The 24,672-nt window shown below is 35.2% G+C and overlaps 1 protein-coding gene across 1 annotated transcript in view; it reads left to right on the forward strand.

Annotated features, from left to right (window-relative positions):
- The window catches only part of USH2A (usherin), a 779,248-nt gene that overhangs the window by 66,952 nt on the left and 687,624 nt on the right, over positions 1-24,672 (forward strand). The window contains exon 4 of the mRNA XM_060022310.1: positions 21,804-21,867. Within this exon, the coding sequence (XP_059878293.1) occupies positions 21,804-21,867 (64 nt within the window). The remainder of the gene's footprint in view (positions 1-21,803; positions 21,868-24,672) is intronic.

The raw sequence follows: 24,672 nt of genomic DNA on the forward strand, positions 1-24,672 counted from the left end.
CTTGCCTTTCACTGATCTTAAACTACTGGTTCTGGGGGGTGAGTTTTCAGACTTTCCTCAATTCAAGGAACTTTATAATAGTGTATGTATTGTGTAATTGTATAAAATGCCTGTATTAATCGTATATGACTCTATATGGAATGCTTGTGCTTTTTGTTATTGTTGTCTGCAACGATACTGTTATTTAGAACTTTATTTTCCTTTTTATGGTTCCATGACAGCTTGAGTGTATTCTTATCTTTTTGCTATTGATACCTAAAAGCAACATTAACAATAACAAAAACAGAAAACACAGTCTAAATTTTCTGGCATAAAATCCTTTCCATTGTGAGCATTAAAAAATAAATGAACAAGCTCCTTTGACTCTCCGTTCTAGAGCCATCATAGTTTGAAGTTCTAGATTTTTATGATTTATTTTTGTTCAGAGTGAAATGTTTTCTTTTGTGTCACACTGACTAGAGATCAGATAATTAACCTAACCTCATCATGCATAATTTAAATTTCAATTTGAACTTTTGATAGAAATGAGGAAAAGCCATTATCTAAGTCTTTGTGGAATGGACACAGATTTGTTTTCTGTTCTACTGCATTGGCAGTTTGTTTCTTACCTATATCAGTCTATTAATGGTATTGTCAAAATGCTCAGTCTTTAAGCTTTGTTATTTTCAAAGATGAAAATTCTCTACCAAATGTTAAATAGATAGCTAGTGGGAAGCAGCTGCATAGCACAGGGAGATCAGCTTGGTGCTTTGTGACCACCCAGAGGGGTGGGATAGGGAGGATGGAAGGGAGGTGCAGAGGGAGGGGATATGGGGACATATGTATACATATAGCTGATTCACTTCGTTATACAGCAGAAACTAACAAAACATTGTAAAGCAATTATACTCCAATAAAGAGGTTAAAAAAATAAAACAATTAAAAAATTTATAAAAAAATGGAGATTCTCAGTTTGATATTATACCAGATATTTTTTCCAAAAATTTACAGTAATTATCTTTAATTCTTTTAGCCTGTAGGTGGGTACCTCTATTTAAAAGCAACTGTGCCAACCACTATACTTCTAGTTCCAATTCTAAAATTCTTTTCATTCACGAGGACAGATCTAGTTTTAATAACTTGTTGCTATTTCCTTTTATTTGACTTGAGCATTTTTAGTAACATCTAACTTTCTAAAATAATTTAGAAATTTTTCATCAGTGGTTTTTTCCAGGTAATGGAGATTTATGACCTTGAAATATCAAAATGTACTTAAACAATTTTTAAAGATTCTTGAAGATCCCCCCTCCTATTCTGTATTTACAATTATCATTCTCATGTCTTTTTTATACCTTTATTATAAGGTTGAACCATATAAAATTGCCATTCTTACAGACTAAAAATTGTCAGATATTAACTATTTCAACCTAATATTCTTATAAGTATATTAAATAATATACATGCTATTGTCTTCATGTTAAAATTTACATAAGTGGCTTTATAGTGTATTTTCACCTTGGCTTTTTCATAAAAATAGTTTTTGAGAGTTTAAAATTTTGAGATCTGGTTCATTCATTTTAGCTGCCCTGTTAATATTCCATTTTATGAATAAAAGTATATATTATGTGTTAGTTTCCATGTTAAGATTATTTTTTTATAATTTAGGAAATTTTATAGTTAACATATTGTATGTTTCTTCTTGTACACATTTGTTTTACTTCTTCCTTTCTAATCTGGAAGCCTTTTCTTTTTCTTGCTTAATTGCCCTGGAGGCTAATACCTCCAGAACAATATTTACTAGAAGTGGTAAATGTGGATGTTGGTGTCTTGTTCCTGATCATAGGGGGAGAGTAGTGTTTTGAAGGAGAGCCTTCAAGTGTGATGTTAGCTGTTGATTTTTATAAATTCCCTTTCTCAGGTGAGGAATTTCTATTTTTTCAATGTTTTTTGTTTTTATAGTGAAAGAATGTTGGAATTTGACAAATGCTTTTTTCTGCACCTATGGATATGATCATTTGTTTTTGTCCTTTATTCTATCATATTGTTCATTATTTGGTTTTCACATGTTGAACCCACCTTGAATCTTTAGGATAAATCCCGGTTGCTTGTGGTGTATAATCCTTTATTTATGATGTTAAATTTGGTTTACTAGTATTTTATGAAGATGTTTTTGATCTGTAACTTTCTTTACTTGTAATGTCTTCATTGGTTTTGGTATCAGGGTAAGATAACTTCATAGAATTATTTGGGAAGTGTTTCTACTTTTTCTGTTTTTTGGAAGAGTTTGTGAAGGATTGACATTGTTCCTCTTTTAAATGTTTATAAGAATTCAGTGAAGACATTGATCCTGAATTTTCTTTGTGGAAAATTTTTTTTTACTAAATTAATCTTTTTTATTATCACTCTATCCAGAATGTCTATTTCTTCTTTTTCATTCACTATCAATTTTCTTTGTTTTTATTGTTTCTTCTTCCAGTTTTATTGAAATATAATAGACATACAGCACTGTATAAGTTTAAGGTACACAACATAATGATTTGATTTACATACATCATGAAGTGATTATCACAATAATTTTAGTGAACATCCATCATGTCATACAGGTATAAAAGTAAAGAAATAGAAAAAAAAAGTTTTTTCTTCTGATGAGAACTCTTGAGATTTACTCTCTTAACAGCTTTTGTATATGACATACAGCAGTGTTAATTATATTTATAATGTTGTACATCACTAGTACTTATTTATCTTATAACTGGAAGTTCATACTTTTCGATCTGCATCCACTTCCCCCTCCCTCCACCCCATCTCCACCTCTGGTAACCACAAATATGATATCTTTTTCTGTAAGTTTGTTTGTTATTTTTTTAAAAGTATAATAGACCTATAGCACTATGTTAGTTCCTGTTACACAGCATATTAATTCAAAATTTCTGTGTATTTCAAACTGATCACTACAATAAATCAGTTACCATATGTCACCATGCAAAGATATTACATAGTTATTAACTATATTCCCCACACTGTACATTTCATACCTGTGACTCATTTATTTTGCAACTGGAATTTTGTACCTCTTAATCTTCCACACTTATTTCTTTCCTTCTCCTTCCCCCTCCCACCACTGGCAAACCCCTATTTGTTATCTGTATCTATAACTCTGTTTATGTTTTATTATGTTTGTTCACTTGTTTTGTTTCTTTAGATTTCACATTTAAGTGAAATCATACATTATTAGCCTTTCTCTGTCTGACTTATGTCACTAAGCATAACACCCTCTAAGTCCATCCATGTCATTGCAAATGACAGGATTTTATTTGTGTGTGTGTGTGTGTGTGTGTGTGTGTGTGTGTGTATGTACACAACATATTCTTTATCCATTCGTCTATTGATGCACGCTTTGGTTGCTTCCATATCTTGGCTATTGTAAATAATGCTACAATGAATATAGACGTGCATACATCTTTTCTAATGGTGTTTATGCTTCTTTGGATAAATACTGAGGAGTGGTATTGCTAGATCATATGGTAGTTCTATTTTTAATCTTTTGAGAAATCTCCATACTGTTTTTCATAGTGGCTGCACCAATTTACATTCCCACCAACAGTGCACATGAGTTCTCCTTTTCTCCACATCCTTGCAAACACTTGTTATTTGTTGCCTTTTTGATAATAGTTTTTATGACAGGTGTGAGGTAATATCTCATTGTGGTTTTGATTTGCATTTCCCTGATGATTAGTGATGTTGAGCATCTTTTCATCTGCCTGTTGGCCATCTGTGTATGTTTATCTTCCTTGGAAAAATGTTTATTTTGATTCTCTGCCCATTTTTCAGTCAGGTTGTTTGTTCTTTTGTTGTTGAATTGTATGAGTTCTTTATATATTTTTGATATTAACCACTTATCAGATATATAATTGGCAAATACCTTCTCCCATTCACTAGGTGGCCTTTTCGTTTTACTGATAGTTTCCTGCTCTGTGAAAAACGTTTTAGTTTGATATAGTCCTGTTTATTTTTGCTTTTGTTTCCCCTACCCAAGGAGACATATCCAAAAACATATTATGAAGACCAATGTCAAAGAGCAAATACCTATGTTTTCTTCTAGAAGTTTTATGGTCTTAGGTCTTACATTTAAATCTTTAATCCATTTTGAATTTATTTTTGTGCGTAATGTGACAGTAGTCCACTTTGATTCTTCTGCATCTAGCTGTCCAGTTTTCCCAACACCATTTGTCAAAGAGACTGTCTTTTTCCCATTGTATATTATTGCCTCCTCCTTTTTCATAGAGTAATTGCCCATATAAGTCCATATTTGCTGGGCTTTCTATGCTGTTCCATTGATCTATGTGTCTGTTTTTGTGCCAGTATTATGCTGTTTTGGTTACTGTAGCTTTGCAGTATAGTTTGAAATCAGGTAGCATGACACCTCTGGGTCTTTCTCAAGAATGTTTTAGCTATTCAGGGTCTTTTGTGTTTCCATACAAATTTTAGAATTATTTGTTCTATTTCTGTGAAAAATGCCACTGGTATTTTGACAGGGATTGCATTGAATCTGTACATTGTTTGGGTAGTATGGTCATTTTAACATTGTTAGTGTATAGAAATGCAACAGATTTCTGTATATTTTGTAACCTGCATCTTTACTGAATTCATTGATGAGCTCTGGTAGTTTTTTGGTGATGATGTCTATTTCTTGTTGAGTCAGTTTCAGTAATTTGTATCTTTCTAGAAATTGGTCTGTGTGATCTGGATTATCTATTTTAGCATAAATTGTACATGGGATTCTCCTATAATCTTTTTATGTCTGTAAGGTCAGTTGTAATGTCCCCTCTTTCATTCCTGCTATTAATAATTTGAGTCTTCTCTTCTTTTTTCTTTGTCCGTCTAGCTGAAGATTTGTCAAATATGTTGACCTTTTCAAAAAACCAGTTTTTGATTTTGCTTGTTTTCCCTTTATTTCATTTGTGTCTAATCTTTATAACTTCCTTCCTTTGGATTGCTTTAGATAGTGTTTCCTTTCTTCTTTCTAGTTTCTTAAGGTAGAAGATTAGGCTATTGATTTGATAACTTTCTTCTTTAATATAGATGATTATAGCTATACATTTCCCTTTAAGCAGTGTTTTACCTGAAACTCATGAAGTGTGATATGTTTTATATTCATTTTTATTTGTCTCAAGGATTTCCTGGTTTTCTTGTAATTTCCTCTTTGACCTATTGGTTATGGGAAATGTGTTTGGTTATAGTTTATGTGATTTATATGTATTTTTTTGCTATTTTTTTAGCTTTCAAACTGTTTATTTGAGCTTGTCTCTTACAGAAAATATATAGTTGAATCATATTTGTGGTTTGTTTTTCCATTCTTCCAATATCTCATTTTTTTATTGGGGTATTTAAACCATTTACATTTCATGCAATTACTGATAAGATAGTTACCTTTGTAATGTCACTTTGCTGTTTGTTTTCTATGTCTTTTCTTATGTCTTTTTGTTCCTCTATTTCTCCATTACTCTTTTCTTTTGTGTTAAATAAATGTTTTTGAGTTCACCATTTTAATCCCCTTGCCATTTCTTTTACTATATTTTTTTATTTTATTAGTAGGTTCTCAGGTTATCACAATTACATCTTAACTTATAATAACCTAGTTAGAATTAATACCAACTTAATTTCAATAGTATACAAAAACTCTGTGCCTATATTTTGTTTGTTTTCCTCCCCCTTGTTATTGTCATTCAAATTGTGTTATTAGATGCCCATCAACACAGATTTATAATTATTGCTTTATTCAATTCTCTTTTCAATCAGGAAAAAAAGAATTATAAATGAAATATTTATATAATCTTTTATATTATGTAGTTTATTAATTTTTGCGGTACACAGGCCTCTCACTGTTGTGGCCTCTCCCATTGCGGGGCACAGGCTCCAGACGCGTAGGCTCAGCGGCCATGGCTCACGGGCCCAGCCGCTCCGCGGCATATGGGATCTCCCCGGACCAGGGCTCGAACTCGTGTCCCCTGCATTGGCAGGCGGACTCTCAACCACTGCGCCACCAGGGAAGCCACTGTATAGTTACTTTTAAAAGTGCTCTTTATTTCTCTACGTGCATTAGAACTATTGTCTACTGTTCTTTCAGCCTAAAGACTTCCTTTAGTACTTCTTGTAAATTAGGTCTATAAGTCATAAATTCTCTCAGTTTTTGTTTACCTTGGAATGTCTTAATTTGTCCAGCATTTTTAAAGAATAGTTTTACAGGAAAGAGAATTTTTGTTGACAGTCTTTTTTTCTTTCGGTGCTTTAAATATGTCATCTCACTACCTTCTATCCGCCATGGTTCCTCATGAGAAATCTGTTGTTAATCTTACTGAAGATTCATTGTATGAGATGGATCATTTCTCTCTCACTGCTTTCATAATTTTCTCTTTTTATTTAAGCAGTTTGATTATGATATACCTAGGTACAGATCTCTGAATTTATCCTTCTTGAAGTTCATTGAGTTTCTTGGATGTGTAGATTATGGTTTTCATCAAATTGGAGGAGGTTTAGTGATTATTTCTTTTAAATATTCTTCCTGCTCCTTTCTTTACCTCTTCTCTGGGATCACTATTAGGCTTATGTTTGTACACTTGATGGGGATCCCACAGGTCCATGAGGTTCTGTTTAGTTCTTTGTATTTTTTTCTTTCTGTTCTTCAGACTAGATAATCTCAGTTGACTTTTAAGATTCTTTTTTCTACCCATTTGTACCTGTTGTTGAGCTCCTTTAGTGAATTCTTCGTTTTATAACTGCTGTCTCTTTACTCATCTTCTCTATTTGCTGAGGCATCATTCTCATACTTTCCTTTAGTTCTCTAGTTATGGTTTCCCTTAGTTTTTTGAACATATTTAAATAGTTGATTTGAAGTATTTCTCTAGTAAGTATAATGTATGGGATTTTAATTGGCCCAGTTTCTATGGCCACTTCCCCCCAACTGTGTTATCAGCCATGCTTTCTTGTTTCTTTGCATGTGTCATAATTTTTTTCTTGAAAACTGGACATTTTAAATAATATAGTGTAGCAAATATAGAAATCAGAGTCTTTTTCTCCTCAGGATTTTTTTTTTGCTGCTGTTCGTTTGCTTAGTGACTTTCCTAAGCAAGTTACATAAAATATGTATTTTTGTCATATGTGGTCATTAAAATCTCTGTCCAGTTAACTTAGTGCTGAGCTAATAATGGAACAGAGAATTTCATAAATTCCTAGAGCCAATAACTTTTTTTAGCCTTTTTTGAGGGCTCTGTTAGTGTGTTGCAGCATACCTTTAACATTCAGTCAGACAGATGAGCACTCTTCTTTGGTCACCATTTGCTGCTTAAGCAGAACCACAAGGTCAAAAGGAGGTGAGAGTTTAGGTTCTTCTCAGATGTCTCTTGGGAATGCACATGTCCCTGTGTGTACAGACACCACTTTGCATGATCATGGCCTTCTAGATTTCTGGGAATATGTTGGAGCTTTGCAAAGCCCCTTATGGACATGTCATTTCAGCTTTCCTTTTACCTTTTTTTGTTTGTTGTTTTCCCCAGCTGTTATTGCTGCCTTAGGCAACTGTAGTGTTAAGCAGTTGCCACTGGTTATTGTCAACAGACATCCTAAAGAAATGACTATTTCCACTGGGCAAACTCTGAGTCAATATAAGCCATACTTGTGGAAATTTTAGAGTACTGCTAGACAGATTAAATAATGACAGTTTTCTGAGGTTGGGGCTTTGAAAGAGCTCCAATCCCATTCTCAATTCCTCCAGTGGATGCTAGGCTGCTGTTTTTCACTGTGGTTGTAGAATATCCAATTTCAAGATTAACTGCTGAGAGATAGAGGAGGATGGGAATAGAGAAAGTTAAAATGCCACAAAACATGATATTCTTACTATTATTCACCCATGGGGGGGGAAAACACTCCCTGGATTGTTGCAAATCTTTGGTCAATTTCCATCATTTTAGAAAATTGGATTTGACATTCTTTGCTAGTGTTATCATTGCTTTTATGGCAGAATTTTCAGTTGTTCTTACTCTGCCATTCCTGATGACATCCTGTAATTTATTTCATCATTATCTTGCACTTTTCTCAATAGACATTGCCATGCTTTATTAGATTTATAACTAGTATTTCATGTTTTGGGGCTAATATAAATGTTACTTTAAAAAGTTTCATTTCCAGTGTTTCATCACTAGTGTATAGAATTGAATTGATTTTTATACATTCAAGTTGTATCTCATAAAATTGCTAAATTTCTTTATTACTTCTAGTAGCTTTTGTGTAAATTCACTGGGATTTCCTAGGAGACAATTATATTACCCATGAATAGAGGCAAATTTATTTCTTCCTTTCCAATTGTTGTGACTTCAAAAATTAGCCTTATAGCAAAACTGTTTTTATCTTGATTTCTATATTAGATTATTTACTCAGAGTTTTCCTATTTAACTAATTTTGCCTTGCCACCAATCATAATGTGGCTGTACTGCTTCTTACCAGTGATTACATATTTTCTAAATAAACAACTATGAGGGCTTTCTGGTATGAGTCATATCTATTTACTTGATCAATTTATATAATTTAGACCTGTCTTTACCATATGAATATTTTTCAAAGAAGAGTCTCTTTATGAAATGTTTATTCCACTGAATATCTGTTGCCAAAAAGTTGGCAACTAGCAAAAAAATGAGTAAAATTCACTCTTAAGACTATGTCCTTGAAATATTTTATGATATTCTCCCCCAAAGTCAAGTCATAATTCTCCTGTTTGGAGTGGATGATTCACATTAACTCTAGGTCTTTAGCGAACGTTTTTAACTTTAAAAATTCCCTTCAAACATGAATTCTGTGGTAGAAGATGTGATTGGTTTATGTTCAGATTCCAAAATTTAAAACTAAAATGGTTTTTAAAGGTCATAAAGCCTAGGCCTTTTATTTTATAGGTGATAAAATAGATTTCATAATCCCTCTGCAGCAAAGCTTCCCTTTAACTATTACTAAAATATAGGAAGAGAATTCAAATTTATCAGTATTGAGATGTACACCTCCACTTCTATACCCTCTTCTGACTACTATTGTCTTTCTCTTGGAACTGTAATAGCTTTACTGGTCTCACTGCTTCTACTCTTGTCATCCTATATTCTACTTTATATATATATATATATATATATATATAACTTTTTCAGGGCTACTGATTTTTTTTTTTTGGCTGCATTGGGTCTTCATTGCTGCACGAGGGCTTTTCTCTATTTGCTGCGAGTGGGGGCTACACTTCATTGCGGTGCGTGGGCTTCTCATTGCAGTGGCTTCTCATTACAGAGCACAGGCTCTAGGTACATGGGCTTCAGTAGTTGTGGCACACGGGCTCAGTAGTTGTGGCTCATGGGCTCTAGAGAGCAGACTCAGTAGTTGTGGCACACAGGTTTATTTGCTCTGTGGCACGTGGGATCTTCCTGGACCAGGGCTCAAACCTGTGTTCCCTGCATTGGCAGGCAGATTCTTAACCACTGTGCCACCAGAGAAGCCCCCTATATTCTACTTTTAACACTTCGGAATAAACTAGAGTTCATGTCACTCTCTACTCTGAGCTCTCCAGTGACTTCCTCTTTCATATACAATAAAAACTGAAGTCCTTACAATAGGCTACAGGGCTTTTCACAGTTTGAACCCAATTCCCCCCCCCCACACACACCACCCTACACCTGGCAGCCAGTTACTTGTCTGACCTAATCTTCCAGTAGCCTCACTTCCCTTATTCTGCTCCAGGATGCTGGCTTCTTGCAGTTCTTCTCATATGCCAAGCATACTGCCTTAGGTCTGTGCACTCAATGACTGCTGTCTGGCATATTTTGCCCCGATTTATATATATGATTGTTCCCTTTCCACTGTCATACCGTGTTCTCAATGAGACCTCTCTTTAACATACTATCCAAATTAAAGTCCAGCCATGCTCTCCAAGCTGCTCTTATTTTTTCCCATTTTTCATAGCATTTATCTTGTTTTAATATACTACATAAATTACTTGTTATATTAATCTAGTTGCCTGAATGCAAGCTCCATAAAAGCAAGTTTCTTTTGTTTGTTTGTTAGTTTGTTTGAGTTTCTTTTGTGCCTGTTTTGTTAACTGATGTATTCCTGAAACCCATGAAAGTTCCTGGCATGTAAACGGTTCCCAGTAAACATTTGTTGAGTCAATGAATGCATAAAAGAATTAATCCAACCTGATAATTTAAAGCCATGATTCTGTTTTGATTTGCATTTCTCTAATAATTAGTGATGTTGAGCATCTTTTCATGTGTTTGTTGGCCATGTGTATGTCTTCTTTAGAGAAATGTCTATTTAGATCTTCTGCCCATTTTTTGATTGGGTTGTTTGTTTTTTTTGATATTGAGCTGCATGAACTGTTTGTATATTTTGGAGATTAATTCTTTGTCAGTTGCTTCATTTGTAAATATTTTCTCCCATTCTGAGGGTTCTCTTTTCATCTGTTTATGGTTACCTTTCCTGTACAAAAGCTTTTAAGTTTAATTAGGTCCCATTTGTTTATTTTTGTTTTTATTCTCATTACTCTAGGAGGTAGGTCAAAAAAGATTTTGAGGTGATTTATGTCAAAGAGTGTTGTGCCTATGTTTTCCTCTAAGAGTTTTGTGGTGTCTGGACTTACATTTAGGTCTTTAATCCATTTTGGGTTTATTTTTGTGTATGGCATTAGGGAGGGTTCTAATTTCATTCTTTTACATGTAGCTGTCCAGTTTTCCCAGCACCACTTACTGAAGAGGCTGTCTTTTTTCCATTGTATATTCTTGCCTCCTTTGTCATAGATTGGAAAATCAAAACTACTATGCGGTATAAACTCACACCAGTCAGAATGGCCATCATCAAAAAATCTTCAAACAATAAATGCTGGAGAGGGTGTGGAGAAAAGGGAACCTTCATGCACAGTTGATGGGAATGTAAATTGACACAGCCACTTTGGAGAACAGTATGGAGGTTCCTTAGAAAACTAAAAGTAGAATTACCAAATGACCCAGAAATCCGATTACTGGGCATATACCCAGAGAACACCACAATTCAAAAAGACACATGCACCCCAGTGTTCATTGCAACACTATTTACAATAGCTAGGACATGGAAGCAACCTAAATGTCCATCAACAGAAGAATGGATAAAGAAGATGTGGTATGCTATGAGACTAGATATCAATTACAGGAAAAAATCTGTAAAAAATACAAATAATGGAGGCTAAACAATACATTACTTAATAACCAAGAGATCACTGAAGAAATCAAAGAGGAAGTCAAAAAATGCCTAGAAACAAATGACAATGAAAACATGATGACCCAAAACCTACGGAATGCAGCAAAAGCTGTTCTAAAAAGGAAGTTTATAGCAATACAAGCCTACCTCAGGAAACAAAAACCATCTCAAATAAACCACCTAACTTTACACCTAAAGCAATTAGTGAAAGAAGAAGAAAATAAAACCCAAAGTTTGCAGAAGGAAAGAAATCATAAAGATCAGATCAGAAATAAATGAAAAAGAAATGAAGGAAACGATAGCAAAGATCAGTAAAACTAAAAGCTGGTTCTTTGAGAAGATAAAATTCATAAACCATTAGCCAGACTCATCAAGAAAAAAAGGGAGAAGACTCAAATCAATAGAATTAGAAATGAAAAAGGAGAAGTAACATATGACACTGCAGAAATACAAAGGATCGTGAGAGATTACTACAAGCAACTATATGCCAATAAAATGGACAAGCTAGAAGAAATGGACAAATTCTTAGAAAAGCACAACCTTCTGAGACTGAACCAGGAAGAAATAGAAAATATAAAGAAATCAATCACAAGCACTGAAATTGAGACTGTGATTAAAAATCATCCAACAAACAAAAGGCCAGGACCTGGTGGCTTCACAGGTGAATTCTATCAAACATTTAGAGAAGAGCTAAGACCTATCCTTGTCAAACTCTTCCAAAAAATTGCAGAGGGAGGAACACTCCCAAACTCATTCTATGAGACCACGATCACCCTGATACCAAAACCAGGCAAAGATGTCACAAAGAAAGAAAACTACAGACCAATATCACTGCTGAACATAGATGCAAAAATCCTCAACAAAATACTAGCAAACAGAATCCAACAACACATTAAAACGATCATACACCATGATCAAGTGGTGTTTATCCCAGGATAGCAAGGATTCTTCAATATATGCAAATCAATCAATGTGATACACCATATTAACAAATTGAAGGAGAAAAACCATATGATCATCTCAATAGATGCAGAAAAAGCTTTTGACAAAATTCAACAACCATTTATGATAAAAACCCTCCAGAAAGTAGACATAGAGGGAACTTACCTCAACATAAAAAAGGTCATATATGACAAACCCACAGCCAACATCATTCTCAATGGTGAACAACTGAAAGCATTTCCACTAAGATCAGGAACAAGGCAAGCCTGCCCACTCTAACCACTATTATTCAACATAATTTTGGAAGTTTTAGCCACAGCAATCAGAGAAGAAAAAGAAATAAAAGGAATCCAAATTGGAAAAGAAGAAGTAAAGCTGTCACTGTTGGCAGATGACATGATACTATACATAGAGAATTCTAAAGACTCTACCAGAAAACTACTAGAGCTAATCAATGAATTTGGTAAAGTAGCAGGATACAAAATTAATGCACAGAAATCTCTTGCATTCCTATACACTAATGATGAAAAATCAGAAAGAGAAATTAAGGAAACACTCCCATTTACCATTGCAACAAAAAGACTCAAATACCTAGGAATAAACTTCCCTAAGGAGACAAAAGACCTGTGTGCAGAAAACTATAAGACACCGATGAAAGAAATTAAAGATGATACAGACAGATGGAGAGATATACCATGTTCTTGGATTGGAAGAATCAACATTGGGAAAATGACTAAACTACCCAAAGCAATCTAAAGATTCAATGCAATCCCTATCAAACTACCAATGGCATTTTCCACAGAACTAGAACAAAAAATTTCACAGTTTGTATGGAAACACAAAAGACTCTGAATAGCCAAAGCAATCTGGAGAAAGAAAAACAGAGTTGGAAGAATCAGGCTCCCTGACTTCAGACTATACTACAAAGCTAGAGTAATCAAGACAGTATGGTACTGGCACAAAAACAGAAATATAGATCAATGGAACAGGATAGGAAGCCCAGAGATAAACCATGCACATATGGTCACCTTATTTTTGATAAAGGAGGCAAGAATATACAATGGAAAAAAGACCTCTTCAATAAGTGGTGTTGGGAAAACTGGACAGCTACATGTAAAAGAATGAAATTAGAACACTTCCTAACACCATACACAAAAATAAACTCAAAATGGATTAAAAACCTAAATGTAAGGCCAGACACTATCAAACTCTTAGAGGAAAGCATAGGCAGAACACTCTATGACATAAATCACAGCAAGATCCTTTTTGACCCACCTCCTAGAGAATCGGAGATAAAAACAAAAATAAATAAATGAAACCTAATGAAACTTAAAAGCTTTTGCACAGCAAAGGAAAACATAAACAAGAAGAAAAGACAACCCTCAGAATGGAAGAAAATATGTGCAAATGAAGCAACTGACAAAGGATTAATCTCTAAAATTTACAAGCGGCTCATGCAGCTCAATATCAAAAAAACAAACAACCCAATCCAAAAATGGGCAGAAGACCTAAATAGACATTTCTCCAAACAAGATACAGATAGCCAACAAACACATGGAAGAATGCTCAACATTGCTAACCATTAGAGAAATGCAAATCAAAACTACAACGAGGTATCACCTCAGACCAGTCAGAATGGCCATCATCAAAAAATCTACGAACAATAAATGTTGGAGAGGGTGTGGAGAAAAGGACACTCTCTTGCACTGGTGGTGGGAATGTAAATTGATACAGCCACTAAGGAGAACAGTATGGAGGTTTCTTAAAAAACTACCATACGACCCAGCAATTCCACTACTGGGCATATACCCTGAGAACACCATAATTCAAGAAGAGTCATATACCACAATGTTCATTGCGGCACTATCTACAATAGCCAGGACATGGAAGCAACCTAAGTGTCCATCAGCCAATGAATGGATAAAGAAGATGTGGCACATTGGCACATATATACAGTGGAATATTATTCAGCCATATAAAGCAACAAAATTGAGTTATTTGTAGTGAGGTGGATGGACCTAGAGTCTGTCATACAGAGTGAAGTAAGTCAGAAAGAGAAAAACAAATACCATATGCTAACACATATATATGGAATCTAAAAAAAAAAAAAAAAAAAATGGTTCTGAAGAATCTAGGGGCAGCACAGGAATAAAGACGCAGATGTAGAGAATGGACTTGAGGACATGGGGAGGCCGGAGGGTAAGCTGGGACGAAGTGAGAGAGTGGCATGGACATATATACACTACCAAATGTAAAACAGATAGCTAGTGGGAAGCAGCCGCATAGCACAGGGAGATCAGCCCGGTGCTTTGTGACCACCTAGAGCGGTGGGATAGGGAAGGTGGGAGGGAGATGCAAGAGGTAGGAGACATGGGGATTATATATATATGTATACCTGATTCACTTTTTGTTATAAAGGAGAAACTAACATACCACTGTAAAACAATTATACTCCAATAAAAATGTTTAAAAAAAAAAGATGTGGTACATGTATCCAATGGAATATTACTCAGCCATAAAAAGGAATGAAATTGGGTCATTTGTCAAGACACGGAAGGACCTAGAGACTTTCATACAGAGTGAAGTAAGTCAGAAAGAGAAAAATAAATATTGTATGTTAACACATATATGTGGAATCTAGAAAAATTGTATAGATGATCATATTTGCAAAGCAGAAATAAGAGACACAGACGTAGAGAACAAATGTATGGATACCAAGGGTGTAAGGAGGGAGTGGGAGGAATTGGGAGATTGGGATTGACATATATACACTATTGATACTGAGTAGAAATTAGATAACTCATGAGAACCTACTGTATAGCACAGGGAACTCTACTCAGTGCTCTGTGGTTACCTAAATGGGAAGGAAATCCAAAAAAGAGGGGATATATGTATACATATGGATGATTCATTTTGCTGAACAACAGAAACTAACACAACATTGTAAAGCAACGATACGCCAATAAAATTAATTAAAAAAACAACAACGTGATTCAGGCGTTGACAAAATCACAGTGTTCAACAGTTTTGCCTTCAGTTATATTAGGGCTTTCAAAACCAGAAGTCATTATCCCTTATTCATTGTGATCTGTATTTTCTGGGTACTTTGAATTAAAATATTCCCTAGAGGTAGTATATATAACATTTTAGACTTTTTTTTATACTGCGAACATAAATTAGGTAATGTGGAATACATGTTGCCACTATTTTTTTGTCTTTGATAACTCATTATGTTAACAACCATAGGAAATGATGACTAAACTGGTTTCCTGGGCCTCCATAACAAAATACCACAAATTGGGTGGCTTATAACAATAGAAATTTATTGTCTTACAGTTCTAGAGGCTGTAAGTCAAAATCAAGGTGTTAACAGGGCCTTGTTCTCTCTGAAACCTCGAGGGGTGCATCCTTCTTTGTCTTTAATTAACTTCTGGTGGTGGCTGCCAATCCTTGGTATTCCATGTTCTTTAGCTCTGTCACTCTAATCCCTGCCTTTGTTGTCACATGGCCTTCTCCCTGTGTGAATGTGTTTTTATTAGTATTTTCCTCCTCTTATAAGAACATTAGTCAGATTAGGGCCCACCCTAATGACATCACCTTGATGATATCTGCAAAGACCCTGTTTCCAAAGAAGGTCATGTTCGTAGGTACTGGGGGATAAGACTTCAGCATGTAATTTGGGAAGGGCACAATTCAACCCATAACCATATTTTTTTTTATCTGGGGGGTGTTTCTTGATGGCATAGCATGCTTCGAGTATGATGGGAAACTTCCTGTTGCTTCATTAGTCAGTGCTGCCAAAAGCAGCACCAGTGTTTATCTCTATTGTGTTCCCAGGCAGCACTGAAGTGAATACTATGATTGTTTCAAATAGCCTGCTTGCTTCTACTGCACTCTTCTTTTACTTAATCCGAGGCCCACTACCTTGACTCCTCTCTTTTTTCTGGGCTATTACCTCTCACCCTGTTTCACTTTCCTGTTCTCTTCCAAGTACTGTGGTGCATTATTTCTTCTATATTACTGGAATCTTACCTTCCTGTTCTCCTTGTTTGATATACTGTACCTGAAAACCCTCAACCCTGGCTACCTCTCATCATTTGATATTTCTGTTGAGTTGTCAGCATGTTTGGGGAAATCACTTAGCTTTCAGACTCGTGCCATGGCAAAGTAACAGTCTCTGATTTCAGATGGCCCTCAAGATACTTCTTGAGGATCCGTGTATTTTTCCCTGGTCAACCTTCTCACTCATTTTGTATAGCCTTCATTATACATCTTTATTACAGGTATAAATACATCTATTCCTCCTTGCTTCCCTCCTTCATTAGTAAATAATTTTTGAACAGTTTTACCCTTTGCCAGGAAACTTGGCTATGAGCTAGGGATAGAACAGCAGATAAGACCAATTATTACTTTCTGTGTCTTTCTAGGGAAGACTTTTACATTTCATAAGCATGGTAGAGAAGTAAATAGGCATTTGTAGGACAGAATCAGAAGTGCAGAGTGCCACAGGAACATATAGGATCCTGCTGGGCCACAGAAAGTTTCCCAAAGGAAATATTTCAAAGCTGATTAAGGGCTGGGATAGAGCAGGAACGTTGGAAGTAGAGGCAAAATCATGTGCAAAACCTCAGGGCTGAGAGACCTTGGTCCTTGTGGAGTACTACAGGTAGTCTGTAGACCTGCACCATATGGCATATGAAGGATGCTGGAGGAGAAGGGTTGGGTGTGAGTGGGGTAGGTGAAGGTGAAGAAATAAATAGGGGACAGATCCAGCTTCCTTCATTCCAGGCAGACATTACCTCTTCCTCAGAAAGAAAATTCATACCATGAGGAGTGATTTTCCTGTTTGTCTTCCCTACTCTTCAAACAAAACCACAATGACTTAAATGTATTCACACCTGTTCTTCCTGTCTTTCGTCTATGTCCAAGAAAGGTGTATCCTTCATTATATCATTTCCTACCTTGCTTAGCTTCAGCTCTTTGATCCAGGGCAAGTTACCAAATTTCTTGGATGGCCAGTTTGTCAAATGAACTGTGCATAATGTTTTCTTTCTCTTTTCACTAATTATAAATTTTAAAGCAATTTGTGTTGGAAATCTAAAGATTTCTATGACATTTTAATAGAGTGGGGTTTTTTTGTTTGTTTATTGTTATTTCTTCATAACACTGCTTTAAGTAATAATTAGTTTGCACTTGCCTCAATTGCCTATTTCTAGACAAAGGGTAGAGGAACTTTCCTAACAGGAATGTCAGGGCATTAGGCTGCATCGAGCATTGTTTTCTTTGGGCTTTGGGTTGTGGGGTGTGCGGAAAACTGAGGCAGAGAAGTGGAGTGGGGGCCTACAGATATACTTTTTCTTAGAAGGTATCAATTGGAAACCTTTAGATTCATGAAGAAATATTCATATATGAAATATTGTTATTTTCTTAACTACAGCCTTTAATATAATTATAAGAAGAAAGATAAAATACACACTCACACAAACTCACACATAGACACTTACTCTTTTTATGCCCCTGAGTCCCATCTTTCTTTGCTCACATCTCCTGCTGCTTCTGAGATCAGCATCTCAGACTATTTGGTGTGCTAATTCTACTCTACATCTTTTATTCATCTGCCATAACCTCACTCTGCCCCAGGTTCCTCCGAAGCACCACCAAAAAACTGCAGCAAAGATAGATCAGACATTCCTTAAAACTCTATTATTAAGATAAAATTAAAAAATAGAATTGTTAAAAAAAACACATTTAAGGAAATAGTCATTTGGTGATTGGCCATTGCTCCAAGTTTAATTTAAAAAACACAGTTACTGGATTAGCATTATACTTTAGAACATACCATTGTTGTGTCCCCATGATTTAAACTCTAGCTAGAATTTTACCATTTTCATTGTTTTTCTCATTATTAAAAATAAAAAATACCTTAGCTTTCTTACATTTTTCTGTTCCTACTCTCCCTGGGCTTATCTGTTAGTATCTCCTAAATAAATATTTGGTGAGTTAATAAAATAATGTGTGGTTTAAAGTTGATATATACCCACATCTTGAAAAGTCACCTAATTCAAAGCAGATTGGGCTCTGAACCTGACTTGTCTTAGAAAAATTCTCATGAGGTGATGGAATTTTGAGACTGAGCTAGGATGCCACTGATACATGTGAATAACTCAGAACTCATGAATAGGAGATTTTCAATTTATCCTCACTTACTGGAGATTTTCTAGATGAGGCATTAATCTTAGTTTGGAGAAGACCCAAGCTGATGCCCTGGAGCTTGGGGGTAGAACAGGTGGAATGGAAAAGTGGGGAGTCTTGTTCTCGGTAATGTGAATGCTCTGAAAATCAGGATGCGAAACAGATGACAATCACATTTAGGGCTGATGAGATGATAGATTTATAGGCTTATAAACTACAGAGAAATTTGATTTGGGGAAGATATTCTGGATAGAGATCATAAGTTGGGTCAGTAAATAGGCTGGCCAAAATATTAACTGACAAGTCCTATAATGTATATAGAGATAACTATGATTATTATTCACTTGTAATTAGCAAAATGTATATTGGTCTGTAAGAATTTGAAAGGACTGTGATATAAACATAAAAGTTTTCTAAACTATAGACCAATTACTAGTAAGGAGATTGAAACAGTAAAAAAAAAAAAAGTCAACAAAAAAGCCTAGGACCAGATGACTTCACTGGTGAATTCTACAAAGCATTCAAAGAAGATTTAATACCTAGTCTTCTCAAACTCTTCTTTGATGAACATGGAGGCAAAAATCCTGGACAAAATATTAGCAAACTGAATCCAACAGGACATTAAAAGGATCATACACCATGATCAAGTGGGATTTATTCCAAGGATGTAAGGATGGTTCAATATCCACATATCAATTGAGGTGATAAATCACATCAGCAAAATGAAGGATAAAAGTCATATGATCATCTCAACAGATGTAGAAAAAGAATTTGACAAAATTCAACATTAATTTATGACAAAAACTCTCAGCAAAGTGGGTATACAGGGAGTATATCTCAGCATAATAAAGGCCATGTATGACAAACCCACAGCTAACAATGGTGAAAAATATGAAGGCTTTTCCTGTAAGATCAGGAATAAGACAAGGATGCCCTCTCACCACTTCTATTCAACATTGTATTGGAATTCCTATCCACAGCAATTAGCAGGAAATAAGAAACAAAAGGAATCCAAATCAGAAAGAAAGAAGGAAAACTGTTCCTATTTGCAAATGACATGATATAGAAAACCCTAAAGACTCCCCCCAAAACCTGTTAGAACTAATAAGTAAGGTAAGTTGCAAGATATAAAATCAATATACAAAAATCTATTGCATTTCTATGCACAAATAATGAACCATAAGAAAGAGAAATTAAGAAAACAATCATATTTACAGTTGCATTGAAAAAAGGAATAGGGACTTCCTTGATGGTGCAGTGGATAAGAATCCACCTACCAATGCAGGGGACATGGGTTCAATCCCTGGTCCAGGAAGATCCCACATGGTGTGGAGCAACTGGGCCCGTGTGCCACAACTACTGAGCCCGTGTACCACAGCTACTGAAGCCCGCACACCTGGAGCCCATGCTCTGCAACAAGAGAAGCCACTGCAATGAAAAGCCTATGCACCACAATGAAGATTAGCCCCTGCTCACCACAATTAGAGAAAGCCCATGCACAGAAATGAAGACCCAATGCAGCCATAAATAAATAAACAAACAATTTTTAACAGGAATAAATTTAGCCAAGGAGGTGAAAGACCTGTACACTGAAAACTATAGGACACTGCTGAATGAAATTGAAGACACAAATAAATGGAAAGATATTTCTTATTCATAGATTGGAAGAACTGATAATCCTAAAATGTCCATATTATCCTAAACAACCTATAAGTTCAATGCAATTCCTTTCAAAACTCCAAGGGCATATTTCATAGAACTAGGCCAAATAATTCTAAAAGTTGTAGGAAACCACAGAGATCCTGAATTGCCAAAATAATATTGAGAAAGAAGAACAAAGCTGGAAGTACCATTCTCCCTGATTTCAAACCCTACTACAAAGCTGTATTAATCAAAACTCTATGGTGTTGGCACAAAAACAAATACATAGATCAATGGGACAGAACTGAGAGCACAAGAATAAACCCACATGTATGTGGACAATTAATCTCCAACAAAGGAGAAAGAACATACAAGAGAAAGGATAGTCTCTTTCCAGTTGGGAGAATTGGACATGTAAAATGATGAAACTAGATGATTATCTTATGCCATACACAAAATTAACTCAAAATGGATTAAAGACACCATAATATTCCTAGAAAAAGCATAAACAGTAACCTCGCTGACATCCGATTTAGCAATGTTTTTGTGGATCTGACTCCAAAGTCAAGGGAAACAAAAGCAAACATAAACAAATGGGGCTACATCAAATTAAAAAGCTTATGCACAGTGAAGGAAACCATCATCAAAACGAAAAGGCAGCTTACTGAATGGGAGAAGATATTTGCCAATGATATATCTGATAAGGGGTTAATATCCAAAATATATAAAGAACTCATACAACAACAAAAGAATGAACAACCCAATTAAAAAGTAGGTAGTGGGTATGAATAGACATTTTCCCAAAGACATATAGATGGCCAACAGGCACACATGAAACGATGTTCAACATCGCTAATTATTAGGGAAATGCAAAACAAAACTGTAATGAGATATCACCTCATACATGTTAGAATGGCTATTATCAAAAGGATAAGAAATAACAACTGTGGAGAGGAGGTGGAGAAAAGGGAACCTTTTTCTGGGTTGGTGAGATTGTAAATTGGTGCAACCACTATGGAAATCAGTATGGAGATTCCTCAAAAAATTAAGACTAGAACTACCATATGACCCAGCTATTCCACTTCTAAGTATTATTTGAAGATAATGAAAACACTAATTTGAAAAGATGTGTGTGCCCGTGTGTTCTCTGTAACATTGTTTACAATAACCAAGATATGGAAACGACCTGTGTACCTGTTTCCATCAATTGATGAATGGATAAAGAAGATGTGTGGTGTGTGTGTGACATTCTTTTTATGATTCTACATATTCAAGAGATGCCTATATATATATATATGTATATACATATATATATATATATATACACAATGGAATACTACTCAGCCATAAAAAATGAAATCCATCCTTGTGGCAACAAGGATGAGCCTTGAAGGTATTATGCTAAGTGAAATAAGTCAGAAGGAGAAAGACAAATACTGTATAATTTCACTCATATGTGGAATCTGAAAAAGCCAATGCACAAAACAAATGCACAAATAAAAACAAACAAACCCATCAATACAGAGAACAGTTTAGTGGTTACCAGAGGGGAAGGTGGTTAGGAGTGGGTGAAACTGATGAAGTGTGTCAACTCATATGGTGATGGATGGTAATCAGACTTGTGGTTGTGACCACTTTGTACTATATGCAGATGGTGAATTATAATGCTGTATACCTGAAACTAATAAAATTAAAAAGTTTCATAGCTTTAAAAGAATTTCACTTGAACATTTGTCAACCGTTGCTTGGTAAACTGAGACTTCTCATATTATATACATATATGTATTTTTCAGGTTTAGAGCAATTTGTTGGAAGAATGCAAGATTTTCGATTATACCAAGTGGCACTTACAAACAGGTAAGCAGATCGTAAAACTTTATACCTGACGTGTAAGGGTAAATGATAAATTCATTTAAGTACGAGTATCATGAAGATTACAGCATTTTCCATCTTTACAGTATTTGGGAAACATCATCTAATTGATGTTTACAGTATTTGCTGTGGCTTAGTCTATGGTTGTTATTCACTAGTGCTACTCTATTGGGTAACTCCTCATAATATAAAATTGATCAAATTCTGTACAAAGGATTTTTTCTAAGAAAACTAGACTTTTGAACAAGTTGTATTATAGAATTTGGGATACATTTGTTTAAATGTTCTGTATGAAGTTGTTTCTGATACTTAAGAAACTGCTATACTTCACTCTGTATGATAATCTCTAGGTCCATCCACATCTCTACAAATGACCTTTTTATGGCTGAGTAATATTCCATTGTATATATGTACCACATCTGTATCTATTCATCTGCTGATGGGCATTTAGGTTGCTTCCATGACCTGGCTATTGTAAATAGTGCTGCAGTGAACATTGGGGTGCGTGTGTCTTTTTGAATTATGGTTTTCTCTGGGTATATGCCCAGTAGTGGGATGGCTGGGTCATATGGTAATTCTATTTTTAGTTTTTTAAGGAACCTCCATACTGTTCTCCATAGTGGCTGTATCTATTTACATTCCTACCAGCAGTGCTAGAGTGTTCCCTTTTCTCCACACCCTCTCCAGCATTTGTTGTTTGTAGATTTTCTGATAATGCCCATTCTAACTGGTGTGAGGTGATACCTCATTGTAGTTTTGATTTGCATTTCTCTAATAATTAGTGATGTTGAGCAGCTTTTCATGTGCTTCCTGGCCATCTGTATGTCTTCTTTGGAGAAATGTCTATTTAGGTCTTCTGCCCATTTTTGGATTGGGTTGTTTGTTTCTTTTAATATTGAGCTGCATGGGCTGTTTATATATTTTGTAGATTAATCCTTTGTCCATTGATTCATTTGCAAATATTTTCTTCCATTCTGCAGGTTTTCTTTTCATCTTGTTTATAGTTTCCTTTGCTGTGCAAAAGCTTTTAAGTTTCATACAGAGTGAAGTAGGTCAGAAAGAGAAAAACAAATATCATATATTAATGCATATATTTGGAATCTAGAAAAATGGTACAGATGAACCAGTTTGCAAGGCAGAAATAGAGACACAGATGTAGAGGACAAACATATGGACACCAAGGGGGGAAAGTGGGGTGGAAGGGTGGTGGTGGTGGGATGAACTGGGATATTGAGATTGACATATATATACTAATATGTATAAAATAGATAACTAATAAGAACCTGCTGTATAAAAATAAATAAAATAAAATTCAAATTAAAAAAAGAAACTTCTATATCTGCCTTTTAAAATTGCTTTGCTGAATTTGTAAGTGCTAGAGAATGTAGAACAATGGAAATGATTAATTATTTTGATATATGGAAAGATCTCAAGAGACTGGGCTATTAGGCTTGGAGACAAGATGAGTGAGTAATCTGAAGTATTGTTATATATTTCTGTTTCCAGTGAACAAATAACTATGTAGACTTGGACTATATTTAATGAAGTATTTCCTCATCTTGAGAATAGGTGGGAAATCTTTCTTAGGCATTTTTCAAGACATGCAGGCTTCCATTCTGTTCAGAAAGTTAAAGTGAAATTCTGCCTGAGACATCCTCTGAAGTTTGTTTCCCAAGTTATGATTTGTTGATATAATAGTAAATTGTTGTATGGATGAGTTGCTCTTATTCACTTCAAAAAGAAGAATGTTTATTCCTATTTCTTTAAGGGAAATGTAGATTAGTATGGTGAATTTCCAAATGACAGGACTAGCTCTTGTAAAGTTGAAAAGCGTTGCTCTTGTGGTGCTGCAGTGGTCAGTGGTATGTCCATTAGCAATATACACATTTTTTTATTCGTCTATATGATCTAGAGATGCCTAAATATAGGATGCTGTACCACTGAAACACAGTCTTGGGGAGATTTACTGCCACTAGCCTCACCATCTTTTAAATCACCTTTGTCTAAAATTCTGATGAGAATTGCATTGCATTGCAAATAAAGATTTCCCTGAGATAAAGGTCTTACTGGATGGTCACTTTTGGCCCCATGCAACATGTGATATCAATTGAAAACTATGAATGAGATTTAAAGAAGAAGGCATGCCTTTATGCAATTTAGTGAATGAAAAAGCTTCCTACCTCCTCCATTGCCTTCAGTGGGGTTGGAGAGAAGTCTAGTCTCTCTACTTAGACCTGGGTTACTGGTGTTGGCCTATCTGAAATGTCTGGAAAGGTGCTATGTGGAAGAATGCCTATAAATAGAATGATTGATTCTGCTCTAGATCAGTATATTGCCCTTAATGGAAAAATTAAATATATCTGCCTGAAACTGGCGTTCTTCTTTGACTCTTGGCAGTGGCGATATGATCTGAAGCCATTGAAGCATCTTAGGGTGCCAGAATCTGTACTGATGAGTCACAGGAAACCATTGACAAATGGTCTTGGCCTCAGTCCCTTTGCCTAAAACAGCAGCAGATAAAATGATACTTATTTTCTTACTTCTTTCCCATGGATAAATGAGAGACCCTATCTATAACTTTCATTATTTTCAGTACATTATTGTTCGCTCTCAGTGGTAAGTCAGCTGAACAACCTAAGTTAATGTTGCCTTTGTTTTTATTACAAGTAGGCCCAGTAAAATACTATATCTTAATAAATATCTTGATAATCAGTCAAGGACTTGTTCATACTTCTTGATGTACAAAGTTAACACTTAAGAAAGTACTGTTTTTACACAGAGAATAGACTT

The sequence above is a fragment of the Delphinus delphis genome, chromosome 1, assembly GCF_949987515.2.
Source record: "Delphinus delphis chromosome 1, mDelDel1.2, whole genome shotgun sequence".
Taxonomy (NCBI): Eukaryota; Metazoa; Chordata; class Mammalia; order Artiodactyla; family Delphinidae; genus Delphinus; species Delphinus delphis.